The sequence below is a fragment of the Diadema antillarum genome, unplaced genomic scaffold (genome assembly GCF_040938485.1).
Source record: "Diadema antillarum isolate AM-2024a unplaced genomic scaffold, OU_Dant_1.0 seq00001278_RagTag, whole genome shotgun sequence".
NCBI classification, from domain to species: Eukaryota; Metazoa; Echinodermata; class Echinoidea; order Diadematoida; family Diadematidae; genus Diadema; species Diadema antillarum.
Window position 1 is genome coordinate 1,452 of NW_027272058.1, and position 24,204 is coordinate 25,655.

Consider the following 24,204-nt stretch of genomic DNA (forward strand, 5'->3'; position numbering starts at 1 on the left):
TCTCTTCAGTAAATTTGAATGCTCCGATAGTGAATTCGAATGACCGGATTTTGAATTTGATTGCTGATTCAGTGCTATGAGCGTGGAATTCGTGACACTGAATGCTCGAAATAGGAACTTGAATGACAAAAGTATGAAACTGACTGGGAAAACCGACATAAGCATAAACATGACGATAACTACAGACAGGGGAGCACAGAAAAATAAGAAAAGGTTAGCACACTGAAAAAAAAAATAATTGGATAAACAGAATGAAAGAAGTTTCATCAAATTAAATATTGAATTTCAAAGATGTCACAATTCGCTGAAATCATAGTATGCTTTGCAATCAAGAGCGCTGGAAAGGGGGGGGGGGCAGAGGGGGCACTTGCCCCCCCCCCCCCCAAAAAAAAAAATATATATATATAAACGCGACTTTTGTACTCTGTTTTTACAGAAAGTCCCTACCCTGGGAGGGGGAATACCCCCCTCCCACACCATTCCCCCGCTCTGTCGCTTCGCTCCCTCGCCGAGGATCTCAAACCGTCACATAAATGTACCCCAGCATGTTATAATCAGTCCTTCACACCGATCTTTTTCCCGCTATGTATGAATCCCTAGTATTTGCTTTTAAATGCCCTATAAACGCGACTTTTGCACTCTGTTTTTACAGAAAGTCCCTCCCACACCATTCCCCTGCTCTGTCGCTTCGCTCCCTCGCCGAGGATCTCAACCCGTCACATAAATGTACCCCAGTATCATAAAATCATAGTCCCTCACACTGATCTTTTTCCCACTATGTATGATTCCCTAGTATTTGCGTTTAAATGCCCTATAAACGCGACTTTTGTACTCTGTTTTTACAGAAAGTCCCTACCCTGGGAGGGGGAATATCCCCCTCCCACACCATTCCCCTGCTCTGTCGCTTCGCTCCCTCGCCGGGGATCTCAAAACGTCAAATAAATGTACCCCAGTATGTTATAATCATAGTCCTTCACACTGATCTTTTTCCCACTATGTATGATTCCCTAGTATTTGCTTTTAAATGCCCTATAAACGCGACTTTTGTACTCTGTTTTTACAGAAAGTCCCTACCCTGGGAGGGGGAATGCCCCCCTCCCACACCATTTCCCCGCTCTGTCGCTTCGCTCCCTCGCCGAGGATCTCAAACCGTCACAAAAATGTACCCCCGTATGTTATAATCATAGTCCTTCACACTGATCTTTTTCCCACTATGTATGATTCCCTAGTATTTGCTTTTAAATGCCCTATAAACGTGACTTTTGTACTCTGTTTTTACAAAAAGTCCCTACCCCCCTCCCACACCCTCCCCCCCTCGGTTGCTTGTGTCCCCGTCGAGATTTCGCCCCCCGAAAAAAAAAAACAAAACAAAACAAAACACAGAAGTGTTCTGGGGCGCTTGTTTGCAACTACAGCTGTACACACACACACACACACACACAACTTAGATATTGTGAAGTCACCACCTCACAATTCTACTTGGGATTTGTGCATAAAATACAATGTACACTGAAAATAATGTTTTAGATCACTAATTTAGTGATTGTAATCTCTTTCTCCAGAAAATCTGAATTACTCTGTCAATGTAAGTAGGCCTACATGTACAAAGAGAAAGTTATGCAAAAGACATAAGTTTTTCATCTTGATTTCACGTTCTTAAAAAAAAAAACATGCCTCTATGGGACTGGAATGCCTCTGCTACGCTGCATTATTCCCAATATGTCTATACATCTTACCAATGTGAGACAAGTTCACATGACTTGCAAATAATCACTAAATGATAATAACATATGAAGAGTTTGAATGCAAAAACAAATACCATTTTCTTTTCTTCATCATCAAATAGGGAACATGAAATCAATGACACTGCAAAACTTACATAACAAGAAATATTTTTGAAGACATAATCAAAAATATCATCTGAATTATTTGTTTTTCTGCAGACCAAATCTCAAACATCCCAAATTGATAAGGATAGATAGATCTGTTTTTGCAGTTAAACTCTTCATGTATAATATACACTAATTTCCAAGATAATGAATGTACTTTAAGCCATTTTCACACTATTGGAAAGAATATGAACATTTCAGAATGTCAACTTGACCCATAACCCCATGGCCAGAATCTTTCCCAATCGAATCATTGTGTGGTACAAAATGCATGTGCAATGTATACACAGTACTAAGTTTAATCAAGTGTATATATGTTGAGTAATTTCAGAGGCATGGAGAGTATAGTGTCATTACAGCATATTAACCTGACCTTTGACTTCATGACTCATAACTTTCCAAGAGAATCTTTTTCAGGCAATACAATATGTACTAACATTCATGAAGATACATTGAGCCATGTCCAAGGTACGGAGAAAGGGGATTTTTTTCTTTTCTTTTTTTTTCTTTTTTTTGGGGGGGGGGGATTTTCACTCGACTTTTGACCTCTGAGCCAATGGCCCAAAACTTTTCCTACACAATCTCTATCTGGTAATGCATGTACACACTCGGTTTCATGACAATACCTTCAGGCATTACAGAGATATAGGGGAATAAGTGAAATGTTAGAATTTGACCTTGATCTATGACATTTGTCCTTAAGCATGTGTACCCACTCTCATTTTGGATGTACCATACCTAAAACAGTTCTTAAGTTATGCCATTTACAAAATCAATTATGGACAGATGACCGGACAGGCAGATGGATAACCTGAAAACATGTCTCTAGTGACACTTTGTGGTGGAGGCATGACAAAAAAAAAAAAAAAAAAGACTAGGAATTAGTGAACATTTGTGTGTAAGTTGAAGAGAAAGCTTTTAGGGTGATGACATCATCCTCTCCCCAAATTTGCACATATGGCTGGTCCAAATATCAGTGTTTGCTGAAAACGTAGAATCATTTTGATGAAACCTCTACCATTCTGTATGTCTGACATCACTCTACTTACAATCAGAGCCAAGTTGAAAAAACTGTGGAATTTGCCATTTGTTATGATGATTTAATGTTTACTTTTCAAGGTGAGAGGATATGCTAATCATTCCTTAACATATTCTTCATTCACTCATTCAAATGTTGCTTATGAATTTCAAGTACCAGCATATGCACAGATATGCATATCACAGCTAAATGTATTACATCTCAAATATTTCAGAGAAATCACATATAGATAGCAATAAGATAATCCTATTGAAAAATTTCACCCTTTTGTCATACCACATAGACTCAGAAACTCTGGTTCCATCAGGGAACTTACGCCATACAGCAAAATGCACTGTATGTTAGTTTTCTAAAAATGGCACACAGTAATACTGAGCTGGAACTTGACAGGAATGTAGTTGGTAGTAATTGTGAATTGTTAACTAAAAACAAGAAACAAGTTTTGACTTAGACCTTCATAGGTAAGTTGACGTGTGGCTCATTGTGGATCACTACTTGAGTTCATTATCGAAAGAGTTTGACAATATTTTATCAACTGAAGATGTACTGCAAAGCATAATGTTCTGTGTCTGTATCTTAGGAATTTGATAAGTTAAAGATTGCTCTGTTTATAACCAACTAATTCTGGTGACTGCTCATATACACTTAAAATCTAATTGGGCCACCATGAACAGCTGTGCGTAAGTTTTTAAATATTCAGCCATGAAAGTTCTAACTTCTACACAAAATTGGCTCTATCGGTACTGGATATGGGAGAAAAATTGTGCAAATCAACTTGTATTCTCACATGTGGACCATACTGGACCCTTCAGGCCACCCACCTAGACAACAGCACATCCTATATCCTTCTGAATTATTCCTGCAAAGTCTAGCTAAATCTAGATCTTATTATCAGAAAGATTGAGGATTAAGGACCTTCATATAGCTGAAATTGTATTACCCTGTGGGCTATTCTTGCTAAGTTTGGCTGAAGCAAGGAGGTCTGGACTTAAGCGTCTGACCATGAAGAGCTTTTACTCTTCACCAGCCACAAGGCTTTGATGCTACAAACACTCGCTCAATCAGTTTGGCCCCTACCACTGACATAACTCTGAAATCAGAAATGTTTTCCCCTGCACTTACTAGTACCAACAAAGATTAAACCAGGGCTACCAATGAACAACTTTTTTTCTAACTGTCATGGCTTGTAATGCTTACATGCAGGTTTAAGAAGTTTGTAGTACACAGCATTGTCTGGTATCCTGCCCGTTCCAGACCTGTGTAAAAATGTTTCCACTGTCTAACTTACAAAACCATGTCAAAGTTGATGATGGCTGATTGAAACATTGAAGGGGACACTGTGCACAGAGATATGGAGATGAATAAACTTAGGGACAAGTGATTTGTATTCATGATGCAAGTGAATAGTTAAATAGTTGAATAGTTTCAAATCACATCTAGTTAAGTCAGTAATTTCAAGTCACACCACAAAATTCATTTCGACATAACAGAATGACACAGCACTGTGTATAAAAAACAAACTCCAAAACATAATTGATTAAAAAACAAGCAAAATATAAAGACAGAACTACTACTTCTTTTGTCTCCAAAACCAAAGTACATGTAGTGTCTTTGACCTTGTGAAGCATCAAAAGATATTCCATGATACATGTTCTTCTTAATCCCCTCTAATTAACAGGAAATTCTGACATTTTGACCGTGGCCTACAGTATTTGTATGATTCATGCCCTCTGGCTCATCAGTAATGTGCCTTGTCACAAAATAACCTATTCGATTTCTGACATCTATTTCTGTATCACATCAAAATTACAATGCCTCCAGCAAGTCCCTTAGTGGAGGCATGAAAACAGTGATGGAAGGACATGCAAACCGACTGGCAGACAAATGGATGGTAAAAAAAAAGAAAAAAGAATATGATGCTTTCATTGCCATTTGTGCACAGGAATATAGACTGAGAGACAGATATGACGTGACTATGACTGCAACATATAGATTTATACCCAAAAGCTGGTATTTTCATACAAATACAGTTTGGCCAGACAGAATTAAATCTTAATACAAATGTTCACAAACAAATATTGTGCAACATATTTGCTTCTGTTCACTGTTTTGGTCTATTTCCTTAATTTTTCAACTACAGTTTGGACTAGAATAATTTTGGAATGAAAAAAAATCCAAAAATCTCCTGAGTATTAAGTTTGCTCTCTTCAGTCCATCAAATGCCTGCCTGAAAAATAGAATCAAATAAAGGGTGTCTGAAAAGCTATCTTGAAGTCAAATTATCTTACTGTATCACATCTTACAGACACTTCTTGCCAACTGGGTACCATTCAGTATCATTTATCCCTGAACCACTTCTCAAGATCAAATTGAAACCAAAAAACTAGTTGACAATGTCCAGTTTCCTTCTGAATGCTCACAAAGATCAATGACAACAAAATATGATGTATCATTATTTACATCACAGTTCCAGTATGTACACTCCTTTACAAACTTCAATGAGAGCAACAGTCTCTGTGGTGAATTGATTTCACAACTGGTGGTGCAGAGAAAATATCTGCTGCATTTATGTTCAGAGTACTATTAATAGAAACACTCTTCCGTCACGTTTCAAGTAGTCGTCCAATCACTCATCCACCATGTGGTACTCCTTTTCTCCGCGGTTTCCAGTATGTACACTCCTTTGCAATATCATTCCAAATGTTAGTCTTTGTGGTCAAGTAAATCTTCAACTGCTCGTGCAGATGAAATTTCTGCTGCAATTATGTTCAAAGCACTGTTGACAGGAACACTGTTCTGTTCAGTTGAAACATGTAGTGGTCCAATCACTCATCAATATTGGGTAACCAGAATGCCTGCATAAGATTTCATAAGTGAACAGAAAGAACAACATACACTGTAAACAAGAGCATTTTATCTATTACGAATTACTGTATAATTTGTATCACAGAGCGAAAGAGTGACACCTTACTATGGAATCCATCATTACAGAAATTGTTTTAACAGAATCAGATATGGTGACTTATATTTGTATGACCTCCATGCAAAGAAAACAGCAACATTTATACTTTGCAACTGATTGACAAATTGCCCTACATCGACGTAAATAAGCACTGAATTAATCAGTGTTTTAGTAGTAGCCATGATAAAAAATCATGGGCGTACATACTCGAGCAGGATTCGAACCCACGACCTCCTGATCACCGGACAGGCGTCATCTCCACTAGACCACCGAGCTTTCGCCCGACAGCAAGTGTTGGTTCTAATCCTTATAGCATGCAGCGGGTACTGCTTTTGTTATTCAAATTTATGAAGTTCTTCCGTCGTGATGTTTCCATTGCAACTGATTGACAAATTGCCCTACATCGACGTAAATAAGCACTGAATTAATCAGTGTTTTAGTAGTAGCCATGATAAAAAAATCATGGGCGTACATACTCGAGCAGGATTCGAACCCACGACCTCCTGATCACCGGACAGGCGTCATCTCCACTAGACCACCGAGCTTTCGCCCGACAGCAAGTGTTGGTTCTAATCCTTATAGCATGCAGCGGGTACTGCTTTTGTTATTCAAATTTATGAAGTTCTTCCGTCGTGATGTTTTCATTGCAACTGATTGACAAATTGCCCTACATCGACGTAAATAAGCACTGAATTAATCAGTGTTTTAGTAGTAGCCATGATAAAAAATCATGGGCGTACATACTCGAGCAGGATTCGAACCCACGACCTCCTGATCACCGGACAGGCGTCATCTCCACTAGACCACCGAGCTTTCGCCCGACAGCAAGTGTTGGTTCTAATCCTTATAGCATGCAGCGGGTACTGCTTTTGTTATTCAAATTTATGAAGTTCTTCCGTCGTGATGTTTTCATTGCAACTGATTGACAAATTGCCCTACATCGACGTAAATAAGCACTGAATTAATCAGTGTTTTAGTAGTAGCCATGATAAAAAATCATGGGCGTACATACTCGAGCAGGATTCGAACCCACGACCTCCTGATCACCGGACAGGCGTCATCTCCACTAGACCACCGAGCTTTCGCCCGACAGCAAGTGTTGGTTCTAATCCTTATAGCATGCAGCGGGTACTGCTTTTGTTATTCAAATTTATGAAGTTCTTCCGTCGTGATGTTATCATTGCAACTGATTGACAAATTGCCCTACATCGACGTAAATAAGCACTGAATTAATCAGTGTTTTAGTAGTAGCCATGATAAAAAATCATGGGGAAGAACTTCATAAATTTGAATAACATTTATACTGCTGTGGAATTGATGATTGTATGCTTCCCCTACACAATATAAGAACAAATTTCCAGCCATCCCTACATATCTTCACATTCATTCAATGTTTCTGCCAAAGAAACTGTGCAGTAACATCAACATATTTACAAGTGTGTAATTGTGATTCATGGGTCAAATTGTGATCGTTACTTTGGTGCATTCATTCCCCTAATCAAACATCTCATATTTGTTAAATAAAAAAAAAATTGTTAAATAAAATGTAGGTGAAAAACTTGGGTTAACCATCCATATTTAGAAGTATTTGCAATGGCAAGACATTAGTCAATGGAAAACTTTGAAATTGCTGGTAATTTGTGACTGGATTCAAGTCCATACATATTGGCACAAGCAAAATTAAAATCAAGAAAAAAAAAAGCAATATGAATACCAAAACTTACGTATTTCTTCCAATTTCCTGATCTACCCTATATCTGTTCCAAGAAATCAATCACACGAGTCACAAAACGCTTTCATCAATTTTGTAAACTTATCAATACTGTTAATCAGAACAATGTCTGAAAAGGAATATGATGCCTGAATAAAAAATAATAACAATGATAAGAAGTATTGCTTTTGATATTATGAACAGTCATTAAAGTAACAAATAAAGAATATCCCTCCCGAACAATTAGCCAAAGGAGCTAACGTTGATAAGTCCTGAACCGATTAAACAGCATACACGCAAGGAACATTACATGCAATTCTATACATGCATTACTGTCCAATGATCCCTCACAAGATTGTTACAGAACATTTGCCTTACCATGTGCTGTGATGAGCTGGCAAGCATGAGGAACTTTGGGTTGAACTGGAGACAATAGATGGGGTTTTCCTCATGTCTAGACTCTAGTGTAGCTACCTTGTGGCCATTCTCAGTGTTCCAAACATGGATAATTCCATTTTGTGAACCTGCACATCAAGAAATTACAACAACAAATGTATAAATATTTTCTGACTGTGACCTTCACCTTAGATCTCCATTCCCTTGGCAAAACACAGTAATCCATCTGATGATTTGTTTGCATTATGTGATGACACAGCTGGAAAACTGTGTAAGTTTGATCCTGTCACTGAAGAACCTGTCAAGAATACATTTAAACTTTGTAATGCGATGTCTCCAGCATCATGTCTCATGAAGAAATATCTCACAAGTAACCTGGGCACTCTGACTATGATTGTCAATCTTTCCTTGCAGTCTGGTATATTTCCTGTTAATGCGGATCACGCAATCGTCACACCAATTACCACGAAATCATCACTTGGTAAAGAAGACATAAGATGTTATAAAAAGTTGTAAGAGTTCTTTATGCTATGTCACTAAAAAACTTACTGAGAAAGTTGTTGCCACCTAGTTCATGGATCATCTGTCTGGGAATGAGTTGTATGGTTCTATGTAGTTGGATATTCAGAGGGAAGCTTTTAGTCCATATGTAGTTGCTGCAGCTGCCAATGATGATGATATTGATGCTGGTATTGTAAATAAAGAGGGCTGGCTTTGCAAGTTTCATTCTCTCCAGTTTCCTCTCGTCTGTCACTCTTTCTTTGCCTTTGAATGATGAAATCATCTTTCTTTTTCTTTTTTACAGAATCTTCTTGCAACAACAACAAAAAACGGTACTTATCTATTCAACTAGAGCAAGTGCTAATATGATAGCAATCATAGCATCATAATGTGCCGACTAGCATACATACTGCAAACACTTGAAAAAAAGTTCAATATTTCCTTACCTGACAGAACATATTGGGCATCTGGGCTAAACGATGCTTCAAGCCAGGCACCCTTGCCATTTAGGTGGCCCTGTATGGAAAAAGAAAAATGGGAAAACTATATGCAAAATATGTGACCGTGCATCACAAAACCTTTATAAAAAATGGCATGCCAAGTTTTTTGCGTGAGGACTCAAAATTGGTGAAATGGGTGAACGTAGTCAATTTTAGGTCTTCAGTATTTTCTGGAAGAGCAAATTCTTCAAAATAATAAGTTTGGGATCATTAAATAAATGGGAAGTTGTGTGTTTTGTTTTGTTTTTTATTTTGCAGGGTTTTTTTTTTTCATTTTTTCTACAACACCTTTTATGCAGAAGTGTGATTCGGTATGTCTCAGAGGCTCCACTTCATTTCTTATAAAGCCTTTCCACCTTCTTCACTTTCAACTCTAAAAATGTTTGAAAAGGTAATGCTCCTTCTTTGAAAGTTAGCACTGGCCACAAATGGATTGGGTTAAAAGGGTGTACAAATTTTTAGCTTTATCTAATAATCCCTTCAGAGTCATTGTCATTTTACATACTATTTATTATCTATTACTATGCTATTGAATAGACCCTAAACTTCAAAGCCTCTCTTCTCAGTAAATACTTTTAAGGGTACAGAATGTACTTTCATTCACCTATTTAGATAGGTTAGGAAAATCCATTTGTATTGTGTTATGCATCATTTCAAAGCTTGTAGTCTGCTCTTTTAGAATCTGCCAGTAACGAAAATTTTTTAAATGTATGTCTGGCAACTGTTTGGTGGTTTTGTGAGGCAGGTTTAAAGTTCTATACTAACAGTGTGCATTTAGACAGATGGCATCAATGACTGACAGTCTTCCTTTCTTCTTTTGCCTTTCTTTCTCTCATTTCTCATTCCAGGGGCAGATCCAGGAATTCCATAATTCCGTAAAGGGGAGGCGCCTTTACAAAATTAAAGGGGGGCGCACCTGCCCCCCCCCCCTTTTATTTTTTTAAATTTCTTTTGTTTTAACAAAAAAAAAAAAAACTTTTTTTTTTCTATCTATCTCAACATTGCTGGCGCATTCAATTCTAAATACAACCATAGAAATCTTGACCTTTTTTCCCTTTTCTATATTTCTACAGTAATTAGTATGCATGAAAATTGTTGTACTGATGTCAGTAGGAAAAGACAGTTGGTATTTTCTCAGTGAGCAACATGGCACCTACTTATGCGTAGGTAAATGAATAATGATCTGTCGCTTTCTTATGACCTAGGGCAACTAGAGAGTTTGAATAAGCCCTCAACAGTAAACAGGGCAGAATGGTAAGTTTTGAGAAATCTCTCTCTTGCTTTGTTGTTCCAAAGAAAGTGCCTAGCAAATTTCAACAAGTTGCCTTCATGCCATCCAAGTGTCAAGTAGGCGCCTGGCTCTAAAGGAAGTGTCTGGCAAACTTCGAGAAGCTGTCTTCTATAATCCTCGAGGCACCACAGGCAAGTTCCAATTTCACCTTGCTGCGTGTTCAATTTTCTGTAGATAGCGCAATATGAAATGAATACTACACTTGTCACACATACACAAATCCACACACTTGCACTCAACAGCAAATGCCAATTAGCTGCGGCTGTCCACAACTGGGAGCAGTGGAAAATGAATCTTAAGTAGCTAGTTGCAGCAGGGGCAGCCTGACAGAAAAATCTGATGAATGTGGAGTGAGTGCACTGTAGGTGTGACTGGGGTAAACAAATGCTGTGAATCGATGTGATGGAAGAGAGCTCTATGCAAGATGGAAAATACAATTACAGCCAACTATGGATACCTCGACATCGGATAAGCCGAATATCACTTACCTCGGGGGCAAAATGAAAGTCCCGATTGTTCCTATGGAGTTTTCGTGTATTAAAATTCGCTTAGCTCGAAAAAAATAACTCGAAGTTCGGTTACCTCGAAGGGAAATCTACTGTCCCGATCTTAATTAACTTATTGTTTTTCCAAGCATGTTGCTCGAATCAAAATTGCAAACATCACTCAGCATCTCTGATTAAGCATGCATGGACAGCAAAGACATGTCAACAAATCCGTTCACACTCGACTGTAAATATTCTGAGACCAGAACAATCGCGCGCTCAAAGAAACAAGCGGCACACAGTTGACAAGAAAAATCAAAAGTCAAGCAATTATTCGACATTAGTTTTAGCACCATACGGAGCTGAGTCTTATCGTCATTCATTCCCAAAAATATGAGCAAACATCAGACATTTATTTTAGTATCATACCGAGTCGAATATTATCATTATTCATTTCCAAAATTAAAAGCAAACATCTGACATTTATTTTAGCATCTTACGGAGTCGATTGTTACCGCTGTTCATTTTCAAAAGTAAAGGCAAACATCCAACTTTTTTTTTTGGTGGCGCGATCAGGCTACCTAAATCTTTATTTCTGAAATTTTGATTTCATTTCCGATTTTCATTCAATTCATTCATATAAAAGTCGATTCAATTCCAATTGACAAGCATGTAAACAATCCGTAGGCACTATAACAGATACCATGTTGAACATCGATAAATGTCGGATAAGTCGAAGAAAATTCGACGTACATGCACCTCAAATTTCGCGTACGTCGAACCATTTTCTTCAGTCCCGACAAATTCGAGGTATCCGAAGTTGACTGTATCTTTATTATCAAAATCATCTCTAACATCACAATCCATGTGATCAGAGTGCAGTAGATCAGCTGAAGTTCTTCATGAGTATTCTGAGATAGTACGAGATACATGCACCAGATTTGTATTGATGCATTGAGAGAGGCAACCCAATTTTCTTTTTTTCCTTTTTTTCCCCCTTTTTTTTTTGTGAATATTATGCTAACAGAGCAGATAAATATACATCATCTGCACCCACGAAATTCTTCTTTTTATATGGAAGCACAAGAGACCAGTGAGTCTAGCGATCACAAGCAGTGCACTTTACTTTCATGGCACTACACTTGAGGAAAACTATTTCTAAAATCTTGAGATTCTGGGATTGTAGCAGGCATCTTGGGCAACACCCAACTAATTTTGGATATGGGCCCCACCCCAGGGTCTTCCATAGGGGCACCACCACTACTCTGTTAAAATTATGACTGCTTCCCTTATGATGATTCCTACCAAGTTAAGTCAAATTCAGCAACCAGTTCTTAAGACGACGAAAATGTCAAAAACTATAAAAATTAGCTGATTTTGTGTAACTGGGCCCTACTATACAGACCATGGTATGGTGTGAGACCATCATTTGTATAAGCTATGATCCCTTTCCTCCAATGATTATTCATGCCAGGTTTGCTCAAAATTCAGCTCCAAAATTTTTGGAAGAAAGGCCCAACTATACAGACCGTGGTATGGTGTGAGACCATCATTTGTACAAGCTAGAGGTTCTATAACTATAACTTCCTTATTATTTGACTGATCATAACCACTGTTAATACTGTTAACTGGAGTCTAATCATTCTCATGACAGACCTTTCCCCCTACAGTTGTACACTCAGGTGTGTATGACTTTGAATTAAATGTTTAATCATTAGGAATCACATTTAACCCTAACTAGGCCGGGCTATTTAGTTAGATGATAGAGCCGGGGGGGGGGGCCTCCCCCCCTCCGGATCTCGGCCATCGACCGCGCGATCGCGACGAAAATTGGCACACGCATTGCCTATGATGTAATATAAAGTACCATAAAGTTAATTTTGAATATCATTTACACTAAATTATGCTAATTTATGCATAATGATGCATGAAAATAGACAATTTGGTATAAATCACTAAATAAAGCTCAAAACAGGCACATTTTTGGTGTAAATATTCTTTTTAGTGTCCTTAGCAAATGTAAGAGAAAAAAAATTGCACAATCAAAAAAAATTTCCTAAGTATTTTATTGTTTTTTGAATTTCTTATGTATTTCTTTGTTTTTTCGACTTTATGTTTTTCTTTGTTTTTTCGACTTTATGTTTTTCATTGTTTTTTTGAAGAAATTTGTCCGTGACATTGTTCCGAACACGAAAATGCGTTATTAATTGATTTTAATCAATAAACCCCCAAATAATCATGCTTTTATGAAATTTGCCTGTAAACACAGTTTGCATTGAAATTGTACACAAATTCACGTTTTTGAGCAATTTTTGGTCTGACATGCACATGCATATTTATGCACAACTTCGGAACCGGTTTAAGGGTTAAGGACGTTCCTCAGTTATGTTTGTGTGCATCATAGCTGCCCAGGTTGGTCAGTGATGTCACAATAAACAAGCAATCATTTGCCACACGCACTCAACAATTACAAGTGCGCTTACAAGCGAGTATGTTGTCACTCAGTTAATAACTTCAACCGATCAGTTTCGCATATGTACAAATTGTGAAGATTTTAGGTATGTTTTTGTTTCTTTTTAATCCTACTCCAAATGCTCATGGCACTAACGATTTTTTTTTTTCAAAAATCTTATTCTGCTCCACTCTGAAACCATAGAGGGTTAATTACAGCTATTTCATGTTTTGTTTTGTTTTTTTGTCTTTTGTTTTTGTTTCGTTTTGGGGGGAAAGGGGGTTGGGGGTGGGGTACTCAAGGTGCATCGCCACAGTTTACAACATATCAACCATTGCAACAACCAACAAATGCAAACTACAATTAACGCCATCATGCCAAGATTTTTTTTCCTTTGGAGGACAAACTCATGTCAAAACTCCCCTTTCCTTACTTTCCTTACTTTCCATCTTCCAGTATCACTTTCTGAGTTACAGCAGGAAAGGGAAACAAAAACAAAAACAAGTCATGTCAGTGTGCAGTTTTCCACTAACATCCACATATGGGCTGTGCAAGGAAATTAAAAAAAAAAACATGCACATGGACCATCCTTTCTGAATATTTTCCCACCCCATCACTGCAATTTTGACAAGTTTTTTGAAAAAAAAAATGGGGTTTTGAGCCTACAGCATGAGATTTATGACCCCACCCTATCAGGGCATCCCTGCATAGGTTCCTGACCAGATTTTGGGGTCTTGCAATGATTTCTGTAGCATGGGGGCACTGCTAGCACAAAAACGAATACACGAACCTCCCATTTTTATTGTGTTTCTGCATTTTAAGTAACCCCTCTTCTACAATTTTGTAAAGTTTCGTGAAAATGACATGGGTTTTGAGTGTACAGCATGAGATTCGTGAACCCCACGTTTTGAGTGTACAGCATGAGATTCATGAACCCCACCTGATCAGGGCACCCAGGATAGGTCATTAACCAGATTTTGGGGTCCGATGATTTCTATCATATGGGAGTGCCGGCAGCACAAAAACGAGCACACAAAACCCCCATTTTTATTGTTTTTCTGCAATAAGTAAGCCTTTTTCTACAATTTTGTCAAGTTTCGTGAAAATGACAGGGGTTTTGAATTGTTGTATACCATGAGAATCTTGCACCCACCCGATCAGGGCATCCCTGGATAGGTTTATGACCTAATTTTGAGGTCTTACAATGATTTCCGTCGCATGGGGGTGCTACTTGCACAGCAACGAGTACACGAACCATCCATTTTTACAATTTTTCTGCATTTAGTAACGCTTCTTCTACAATTTGGTCAAGTTTCATGAAAATGACATGGGTTTTGAATTTACAGCATAAGTTTTATCAACCTTCTCCTATAGCCCACCCCCTAACAGAAAACGTTCCTGACAGGGATTTGAGAGATTTTGGCGGTTTCTGCCGCGTGAGGGCGCTGCTTGTTCAAGAATGAGAGTGTATACACCAACTTTACACACTTTTCCTCGTTTGGATACCTTTTTCTGCAATTCTTGTAAAATCTGGAGAAAATAAAGTGGATTTTGAAAGAATTATGGGGATTTAAATTTACCAGTACAGATTTTGTTGCCAATCGTGGCCTTGATCCTATAACACTATCATTTTGGTACTGGACGGCAGATTGCCATATTCTTCAAAGTCCCATAGAAGAAAAACAAGCACATGAACCTTTGGTTTTATTTGCATCATGTGAAAGTGGAAATTTTTGCGGTGTTGAAATTTTCGCGCATTTCGCGCAACCCGAAACTAGCGCGAAAATAAAAGCACATGAATATTTTTGCTCACCATATGTTCCAGTAGTTGATGTCCTGATTACGCGGAATTAAAAGCACGCGAAAGTCTTCTCAGCCCGCCAAGTGCGAAAAATCAGTCACGCAAAAATATCAAATTTTACAGTATTTGGGCTTCGGATGCGTCAAAGTTACGTTATGGGGAGTTTGAAGAAAATGACATGGACTTCACCTTAAGTGAAGAACGTCCTTATGTTGTTTTTCATCCATGTTATAATTTAACAGGACTGTCGGCAAAGACTACCCATCAACTCCCACACATGCTTACCATGAATGTCTGCAAGGCCTGCCCTGTGAATGCATCAATGAGTCTGATGACAGGGCCATTCGTGGTGATTAAGATCTTTCGTCCATCTGAGCTGAACTTCAGTGATGTCCAGTCACAATCCCTGTCTTGCAGAAGCTTGAAGGTGGTGAAAGGGCCCTGAAAACACAATAGTTCACACTGAGTACTTACTTCTTGTGGGTTTTTTTTTTCTCTGGCTGCAATTGTTAATCAAGTATACTTATGCCATGATTTCAGTGCAAGTGAAATGTTGTATCGTAGGTTCAGTTGTGGAAAATCAGTCTTCTGTCATAATGTGGAATAGCACTGCACTGTCAGTGTGAAGATAATGCAAGAGATGACATGCCCTTCCATTGTTCTGAAAGTGATATTTCTTTCCAATATCCTTTAAAGTAACAAATTTCAAGACATCTGATTTTTATTGCTTTCCTTCATATTAAGCTCTTTTACAGAAAATATTGTCATTTTTCCACCTAGGTAAATATACTGAATTAACCCTAAAAAGACTGGGCTATTTTGATGCCTCGCAGGACTTGGGGGGGGGGGGGGCTTCATTGGGCCCTCCTCCCTAAGATCTTGGCCGTTGACCGTGTTGATCGCAAGGAAAATTGGCACGCGTGTCACCCACAAGGTAATCTACAAAACTGAATAACTAATTATTCCACAATTATTCAAATTTATTTTTGATAAATTAATCATGCTAATTTATGCATGAAATTAACAAAATTGGCTGTAAATCTGTAATTAAAGGTCCAAAACTGCTAATTTTTGGTCTAGGTACTCTTTGCAGGATTCTTATCGAATGTACATCAAAAAAAGGCGGTATCAATTTTTTTCTTATGTATTTTATTGTTTTTTAAAATTTCCTATGTATTTCATTGTTTTTGACTTTTTGTTCTTTGTTTTTTTCGATGGAAATCATCGGCGACACTATTCCGATCATAAACAACTTAAAAATAATTGATTTTGATCAGTAAAAGTAAAAATAATGATACATTTATAAATTTTGGTCAGAAACGGAACTTGCATTGGATTTGTACATGAAATCACATTTTTGAGCAATTTCGGGTCTGACATGCACTTACAAAATATTGCGGAACTTCATAACTGCACACCCGGGCGTCGTGAATTTGGTCTCAAAAGTTGCGCAAGACTTAAAAGAAAAAAGTCATAAAACATCGCGGCGCAAGATTTTTACATTACAGATTTATCGTGAAAAATGTAGAGGGGGGGCCCAAAAAGCCCCCCCCCCCCCCCCCCGTCTTTTTAGGGTTAAGCCAATTTCTCCTCCCTTCAAAAAAAGAAATAAATAAATGAATGAATAAATAAAATAAAAACATTTTCTTCCCACTCGATGGTTTCTTCTCCAGACCAAAACTGAACAATAAATCTCCCTTGATGATACATGCATTATGGTATGAGGTTTATTCGTTCAAAAAACAACTTTTTGGCCATTTCCATCACTTCAAAATCTTTCTCCTCTTAATTTAATCACTCAACACTTTTACAACAGTGGTGACAGGCATGTAGTTTAGAGAACAAAACAAACAAACAAACCAACCTGACATAACATTCATTTTACTTCTGGAGTCTCCGAAAGAGACTACATTGAGAGACCTGCTTTGCGCACGCGCAGTCATATCGCTTTTCTACGCACGAGTATTCGGACGTAGTTCCCCTATCGCAGTCGAATTATCGGGTTTTTGATCGCGTTTTCGCAGTACTAACGGTTCTAGAAACCAGCAGTTAGTGGAATTTAGATTTCCGCAATCGTCCTATATCGTACAACGATTATTCGGTGCTTAGCAAGGCGGCAAGCACAGCTCCATGCCGAAACCGGCATCGCGCCATTTTGTGACATACGATGAGGCGCACAGCGCCAGACAGTGTGAAATTCCTATGGAAACTGATTTTCAACGGTGCAGGGAACCGCACGTTAGGCTCCACGCACATGACACGGGCGAAGCCAACAGGGAAAAAGGCGAATTTGCGTCAGACGCGGCAGACGTCGTGCAAGAAATTCCCGTTCTCGCAGCAAAATTTGCCAAGCCAGGTGATACGGGGCTACCGGTTTACGAGGACTTAGCCAGCTCTACTACTTACGACATCAGCCACCCGCTAGAAGAAAAAGTGTTGGAAGAGACGGCATCTAAGTATCCAGCCCCGAGCAACTGTGTTTACCTCGCTACACCGAAGGTGAACGGCCCGATCTGGGATAACCTACCGCAACACACACGCGGTAGAGATGCTAAGTTACAGCGTGTGCAGAAGTCGCTGACGAAGGGCCTGAGCGCGCTAATACAGTCCTTCCCATCACCTCGGCTGACTGACACACAGCAGGACGCATTGGCGTTGCTGTGCAATGCCAATTTTGAACTCAATTCGTTGAGGAAAGAGCTTATGAAGCCGGACATGGCAGCCACTTACTCTCATTTTTGCAAACCTTCCACTCCCGTTACAAAATTCCTATTCGGGGATGAATTGGGAAAGAGAATGAAAGATCTCAAAGAGGAGCAGAAAGCTGCATCAGGGGTGATGAGAAACCCAATTTCGCGGCCACAGTCTAGTACGTACTACCCGTACAGGGGAGCAGCTTTCTCCAAGCCACAATACAGAAGCGCTGGCTGGACTGCAAGTTCAGCTGCTTCAACACACAGACCAACAGCCAGCGGTAGTAGCAGATCTTTTCAGGTCAGCGCCCACAGTGGGGTCACAGCAAGCAGCCACCACCCAGCACAGCAAGCCGCCCCCCACAACAGGCTCCTCAGCACAGGCCTCCAATGCAGCGCAAGAAATAACTACCAGCATACCCAAAGAGGTAGGCAGTTTCGATTCACATCATGATCACACCTGCCGTCCCCAATGTATTTGTACATGTGTGCCATGTATTCCAAGGAAAGCTCCAGTGGCAGTCGGAGGTCGAGTGAGGCTTTTTTACAAGCGACGGTGCCAAATCACAGCTGATCCATATATTTTGGCAGCAATCAGGGGTTAAAAAATTGAGTTTGAAGAAGCATGTAGGCCCCCGAGGAGGGATAAGCCCTTCATTCAATAAAAACCAAACCAGCACAATTCAGCTTGTATTGACAGAGAGATCTCAAGCTTACTGACTAAGAATGTTATCGAAGAATGTGGTCATGAAGAAGGAAAATTTCTCTCCAACATTTTCACACGACCCAAGAAAAATGGGGGTGTCCGACTACTACTTGATTTGTCACATTTGAACAAGTGTGTGAGCGTACAACACTTCAAAATGGATAACATTCATACAGCTGCCCTTTTAATCTCCCCAGGAGATTTCCTAGCCTCAGTCCACCTCCGAGATGCTTACTACTCCATCCCAATTGACAATGAATACAGAAAATTCTTGAAATTTCCATGGAAAGGGAAATTTTACAGATTCAAAGTCCTACCAAATGGGCTCAGCACAGCGCCCAGACTTTTCACCAAGCTCATGAAACCTGTTTTTGCTACACTGAGAGAAATGGGGCACATAGTGTTAGGCTACCTTGATGATACTCTCATTATCGGAGAGTCAATAGAACAAGCAAAGGAGGCTGTACGTGCAACCACAAATCTCCTGTCTGAACTAGGTTTCGTAGTCCACGAGGAGAAATCTATGCTAGAACCCCAACAAGAGCTCACATTCCTAGGGTTTAAGCTGCACACGGGTGATATGACTATCTCCCTGCCAGAAGAGAAAATGCAGGACATTATCACAGTCTGTTCAGATTTGCTTGACAATGCTAGACCCACAATCAGGCAGGTGTCACATGCTATTGGGAAGATAATAGCTACTTTCCCTGGAGTCCAACATGGCCCTCTTTTCTACAGATGCCTAGAACATGACAAAAATGCCGCCCTTAAAGCTAACAAAGGCCATTTTGACAGACCTATGAAGCTGTCATTAGAAGGGAAAGAAGAGCTAAAATGGTGGATTAATCATGTCATTGAGGAATGTGCACCTATTATGCATAACAGACGTATACTTGAGCTGCGTACAGACGCTAGTGGGCTTGGTTGGGGAGCCACAAATCTGTCCATGGAAACAGGAGGCAGATGGAACAATCTTGAAATGAAATGAGTTAGAAAGAATGATATCGATTACCTGGAAACATTGGCAGCCGGGTTTGGACTGAAGTCCTTTTGTTCTTGTTTACATGATGTTCATGTCCTCCTTAGGTCAGATAACACAACAGCAGTTGCTTATTAGAATAACACGGGAGGTATTAAGTCCAAGGACTGTGAGAGTGCAGCTAGAGACATCTGGAAGTGGTGCATGGAACATAATATTTGGGTTACTGCAGCACACCTTCCAGGGAGTGAGAATACTGAGGCAGACAGCAGGTCTAGAAAGTTCAGTGACCGAAATGAATGGATGCTTAACAAGCAAGCCTTTAACAAACTAATTTCAGTTTTTGGGCTTCCAGACATTGATCTCTTTGCTTCCAGACTAAACAACCAACTTGAGAGGTATGTCACTTGGTTGCCAGATCCAAATGCAGAAGCCGTAGATGCATTTACATTGGATTGGGGAGAATTCAAATTCTATGCCTTTCCCCCATTCTGTCTCATCCCAAGATGTCTTCAAAACATTAGGACAGATAGAGCTGAAGGCATAATGGTAGTGCCAAATTGGCCCACACAGACATGGTTTCCTAAGCTGAAAAGGATGTTAAAGGGTGAAGCACTGCTAATTACAAGGAGTAAGAACCTATTAACACAACCTGTAACGCATGAACCACATCCCTTGTATGATCGAATTGATCTTCTCTGTTGCAGGTTATGCGGCAGCCCTTCGAAAGGACAGGACTGAAGAAGGAAATTGTGGACATTTTGGCGGCTTCTTGGAGAGCCTCTACCCAGAAGCAATATTGTGTGTACATAAGGAAGTGGAAAGACTTTTGCAAGAGCAAGAAGAAAAGCCATCTTCACTCTAGTGTTCAATTTGTTTTAGAATTTCTTAGTGAGCTTTTTCATGTAGGAGGTTTTGGATACAATGCACTCAACACAGCAAGAAGTGCACTCGCGTCATTCCTAGTTCTTGAGGATGGTGCCTCTACAGTTGGGAACAACATTTTGATATCAAGATTTATGAAGGGAGTTTTCCATCTCCGAACCCAAAGACCTCACTATGTAGATACTTGGGATGTAAATATTGTGTTTTGCTATCTCAGAAAGCTGTCACCGGCAAATGCACTGAGTCTACGAGATCTCACCAAAAAGCTATGCATGCTCATTGGCTCTCATCTCAACACAGAGAGCACAGTCATTGCAGCTCCTGAATTTGGACAACATGATACTCAAGGGATCATCAGTTACATGTACATTTCATTTCAGCGAGCTACTGAAACAAAATAGGCCGGGAAATGCTGGCTTCACACTGAGCATGAGAGCCTACCCCTCCAGATCGTCAATTGTGCATTGTCAACTACATCAAAGCCTACATGCGGAGGACTGAGGAAATTCAAGGTCAAGAGCGTCGGCTCTTTATTAGTTTTCGCAGACCCCATGCGAAAGTAACATCGCAAACCATCTCCCGGCGGATCAAAGATGTTATGGCAGTGGCAGGAATCGACATTTCAAAATATAAGGCTCACTCAACAAGAGCAGCTGCGACGTCAGCTGCACACGGAGCAGACTTGCCAGTTTCGTTCATCCTTGAGAAGGTAGGCTGGACGAATGAAACTAGAAATGTCGCTATGGCGACCGATGCCTCCGCCATAATGCATGATTCTCCCAGTAGGTGTATAGTACAATGTCTTCACAATGTGTGATGACAGTTTCACATAACTGGCAAAATATTGAAATGACAGGTTGGTCAGAAATATCTTGAATGTTCACTTTCCTTGAACTGGGTTTGCTATAATTGTCTAAGAGTGCAGGTACACATATTTGGGGAATTGAGGATTTTTACTTGACTTCTGACCAACCCTTTTATAAGTTTATCCACTGAGTAATTCTCAAGGTATGAAGAAAGAGTGTAATTACAGTACAAAATAGATTTCTTTTTTTTTTTTTTGCATTTAAACCTGGCCTTTGACCCTTAACCTTTGACCTTCTGGCTGGAAATTTCCCAGAGAATCTCCATTAGGTAATACATACACGTATATTAAGTCTTAAAACTAATAATGCAAGCATTGCATATACTAGTATATGAGGGAAATAGTAAAAATTTGAGGAGTTGACCTTGACCCCTGACTATTGACCCATGACCCCTAAGTTCCCTAGATAATCCCTGCCAGTCAGTACATGCGTATGTACCAAGTTCCATGAAAATACATTGAACCATTTGCGAGAAAAGTGAAAATGTAACATTTTCACCTAACCTTTGACCTTATGACATGAAACTCTCTGGAGAATCTTTACGCAGTAGTACATGTCTACACTAAGTTTCAAGAAAATACCTTTTGGCATTGCATAGATATGGGGGAAATAGCTACATTTTTAGCATTTGACCTTGACCTTTTCCCTCTTGCCAATGTCACTAAAATCTACTCAGCTCATTGCCTCATCATACATCATCCTTGGACCAAGTTTGGTGAAAGCTGCTTCATCCAGTTTTGAGTTACTGTAAAAGTGGTTATTTTCGCGCGACTGATTTTTCGCGGTTTGCCGGGTCAGAAGAGTTTCGCTTGTTTTTAATTCCGCGGAATCAAGACATCACGCACAGGAACGTATGGCAAACAAAAATATTCGCGTGTGTTTATTTTCACGCTAGGTTCTGGTTGCGCGAAATGCGAAAATTTCCACTTTTACAGTATCATGTAACAGATAAATTTCAGGATTTGACCTTGATCTTTGACCACTGACCTCTGTCCCATTTCACTAAAAAACTAATCAAGTAATTGTCCCATCATACATCATCCTCGGACAAAGTTTGGTGAAATTTGCTCAATCCAGTCTAAGTTATCACGTAAACAAATACAATTTCATGATTTGACTTTGACCTTTGACCTTTGGCCGATTTCACCCAAAATCTAATCAAGTAATTGCCCCATCATACCTTATACTTGAACCAAGTTTGGTAAAATTCCAGTCAATATTACTCAAGCTATCGCATAAACGAATGCGGACGGACGTACGGACGGATGGACGGATAACCCGAAAACATAATGCCTCCGGCACCACTTCGTGGGGGAGGCATAAAAACTTTCAGAAAGTTCTACAGCAAACCCTTGCTCGATGATGGGAGCAAGTGTCTCACAACTGCTCTACTAAAGAAATGACCAGACAAGGTAAACAATTTACCCTTTTTGGTAAATGACAATTCATAGTCATTTCTGTCATCTTTCTTACAAATATGGCTGCTGGGCTTCAAAATCTCAATGTAGTCTCTTTCGGAGACTCCAGAAGTAAAATAGAAAGATTAAATGAGAACTTACCTGTTTGAAATTTGATCTTTATTTTACGAGGGAGTTGTAGGAAGAGAATACATTCCCTCCTCTCCCTCCCAAAGTTTTCAAACTTGAGGCTAAGTTCTCCATAATCTTTCAAATATCCAGCAGCCACATTTGATGCTTTGAAAAATGACTGCGCGTGCGCAAAGCGGGTCTCTCAATGTATTCTCTTCCTACAACTCCCTCGTAAAATAAATATCAAATTTCAAACAGGTAAGTTCTCATTTAATCTTTCTATTTTTACACATTCTATAGAATAAAGTCAACTTTGATTACAGAATCATATAGGACTACTCTCTTATTTACTTGCATCTTGCACACAGTCTAGAGTTCTACCATGCATTGACTTTGCTAGAAAGTCTAGTTCTGTAAGACCACATCTGTATTTCCTTTATACCCGAAAGCAGTACAGCTGTATATTATGGTCTGTTACACACCTTGTCAAATGACCGAAGATCATAAAGTTTAATCATTTCTGAGTTGATTCCACAGGCAAATATGAGGCCTTCAGGGTCAAAGGAAGCAACAGGTCTGCCTTGAAGATGCATCAGTCCCTGCATGTAGAAGAGACAAAACGAAACACAAGCAAACAAACTAGAACTATCACTGAATAGTTACACAGCACCACTACAGCAGTCTCATATGCCAAACTTCAAGTCAATGCTCAAAAACTGAGGGAGATCAATAGGTCAATCAACATATTTTTGCATGATATGATATAAAAAATCAAGCACTGTTAAAACTGCTGTTGCTTTGGCAACAGATTTCTTAACACTCACAAAAAGGTGTCTTACAGAACTACACATTACAGTGATCATATGTGCCGTATTTCAAGAGAAGTGCTTTAAAACTGAGAGCGTTTACAGAGTTCGAAATTGGCGATGGTCTGCTGGCTATTGGCCACCCAAAATCACGTCGGACTAGCTAAAAGTCATAAAATTCTGAAGTTACTAGTCCATCTGGCTAGCCAAAATATTGCTTCAGTGTCAAAATTGATTCTAAGTAGTCCGCCTGCCTAGTTTAAAAAAAAAAAGTTAAGTGCGACCCCTGGTTTAACCCACAACATTTTGTATGATTTTAATGAAAATTAGCTGTTGCCATGACAACATACAGTCAAATTCGGATACCTCGACGTCGGATAAGCCGAATATCACTTACCTCGGGGGCAAAATGAAAGTCCCGATTGTTCCTATGGAGTTTCCGTGTATTAAAATTCGCGTAGCTCGAAAAAGATAACTCGAAGTTCGGTTACCTCGAAGGGAAATCTAATGTCCCGATCTTAATTAACTTATTGTTTTTCCCAGCATGTTGCTCGAATCGAAATTGTAAACATCACTCAGCGAAGACATGTCACAAATGTTTTCACACTCGATTGTAAATATTCTGAGACCAGAACAATCGCGCGCCCAAGAAGAAATACCCGATACACAGCTGACAAGGAAAATCCCCAACACCTACTGTACCTACACACGTA

At 39.4% G+C, this 24,204-nt stretch overlaps 2 protein-coding genes across 2 annotated transcripts in view; one reads left to right on the forward strand and one right to left on the reverse strand.

Moving 5' to 3' along the window:
- Positions 1–1,472: 1,472 nt before the first annotated feature.
- The window catches only part of LOC139745583 (WD repeat-containing protein 82-like), a 39,572-nt gene continuing 16,840 nt past the window's right edge, over positions 1,473–24,204 (reverse strand). The window contains exons 4-8 of the mRNA XM_071655976.1: positions 23,168–23,284; positions 15,313–15,468; positions 8,945–9,014; positions 7,980–8,125; positions 1,473–5,783 (exon numbers count right to left, since the gene is read on the reverse strand). Coding sequence (XP_071512077.1) covers positions 5,754–5,783; positions 7,980–8,125; positions 8,945–9,014; positions 15,313–15,468; positions 23,168–23,284 — 519 coding nt within the window. The 3' untranslated portion in view covers positions 1,473–5,753. The remainder of the gene's footprint in view (positions 5,784–7,979; positions 8,126–8,944; positions 9,015–15,312; positions 15,469–23,167; positions 23,285–24,204) is intronic.
- Positions 17,158–20,270, forward strand: LOC139745573 (uncharacterized). Its single transcript, XM_071655967.1, has 2 exons — positions 17,158–18,148; positions 20,113–20,270. Exons 1-2 carry the CDS (start codon positions 17,158–17,160, stop codon positions 20,268–20,270), a joined length of 1,149 nt encoding a protein of 382 aa, XP_071512068.1.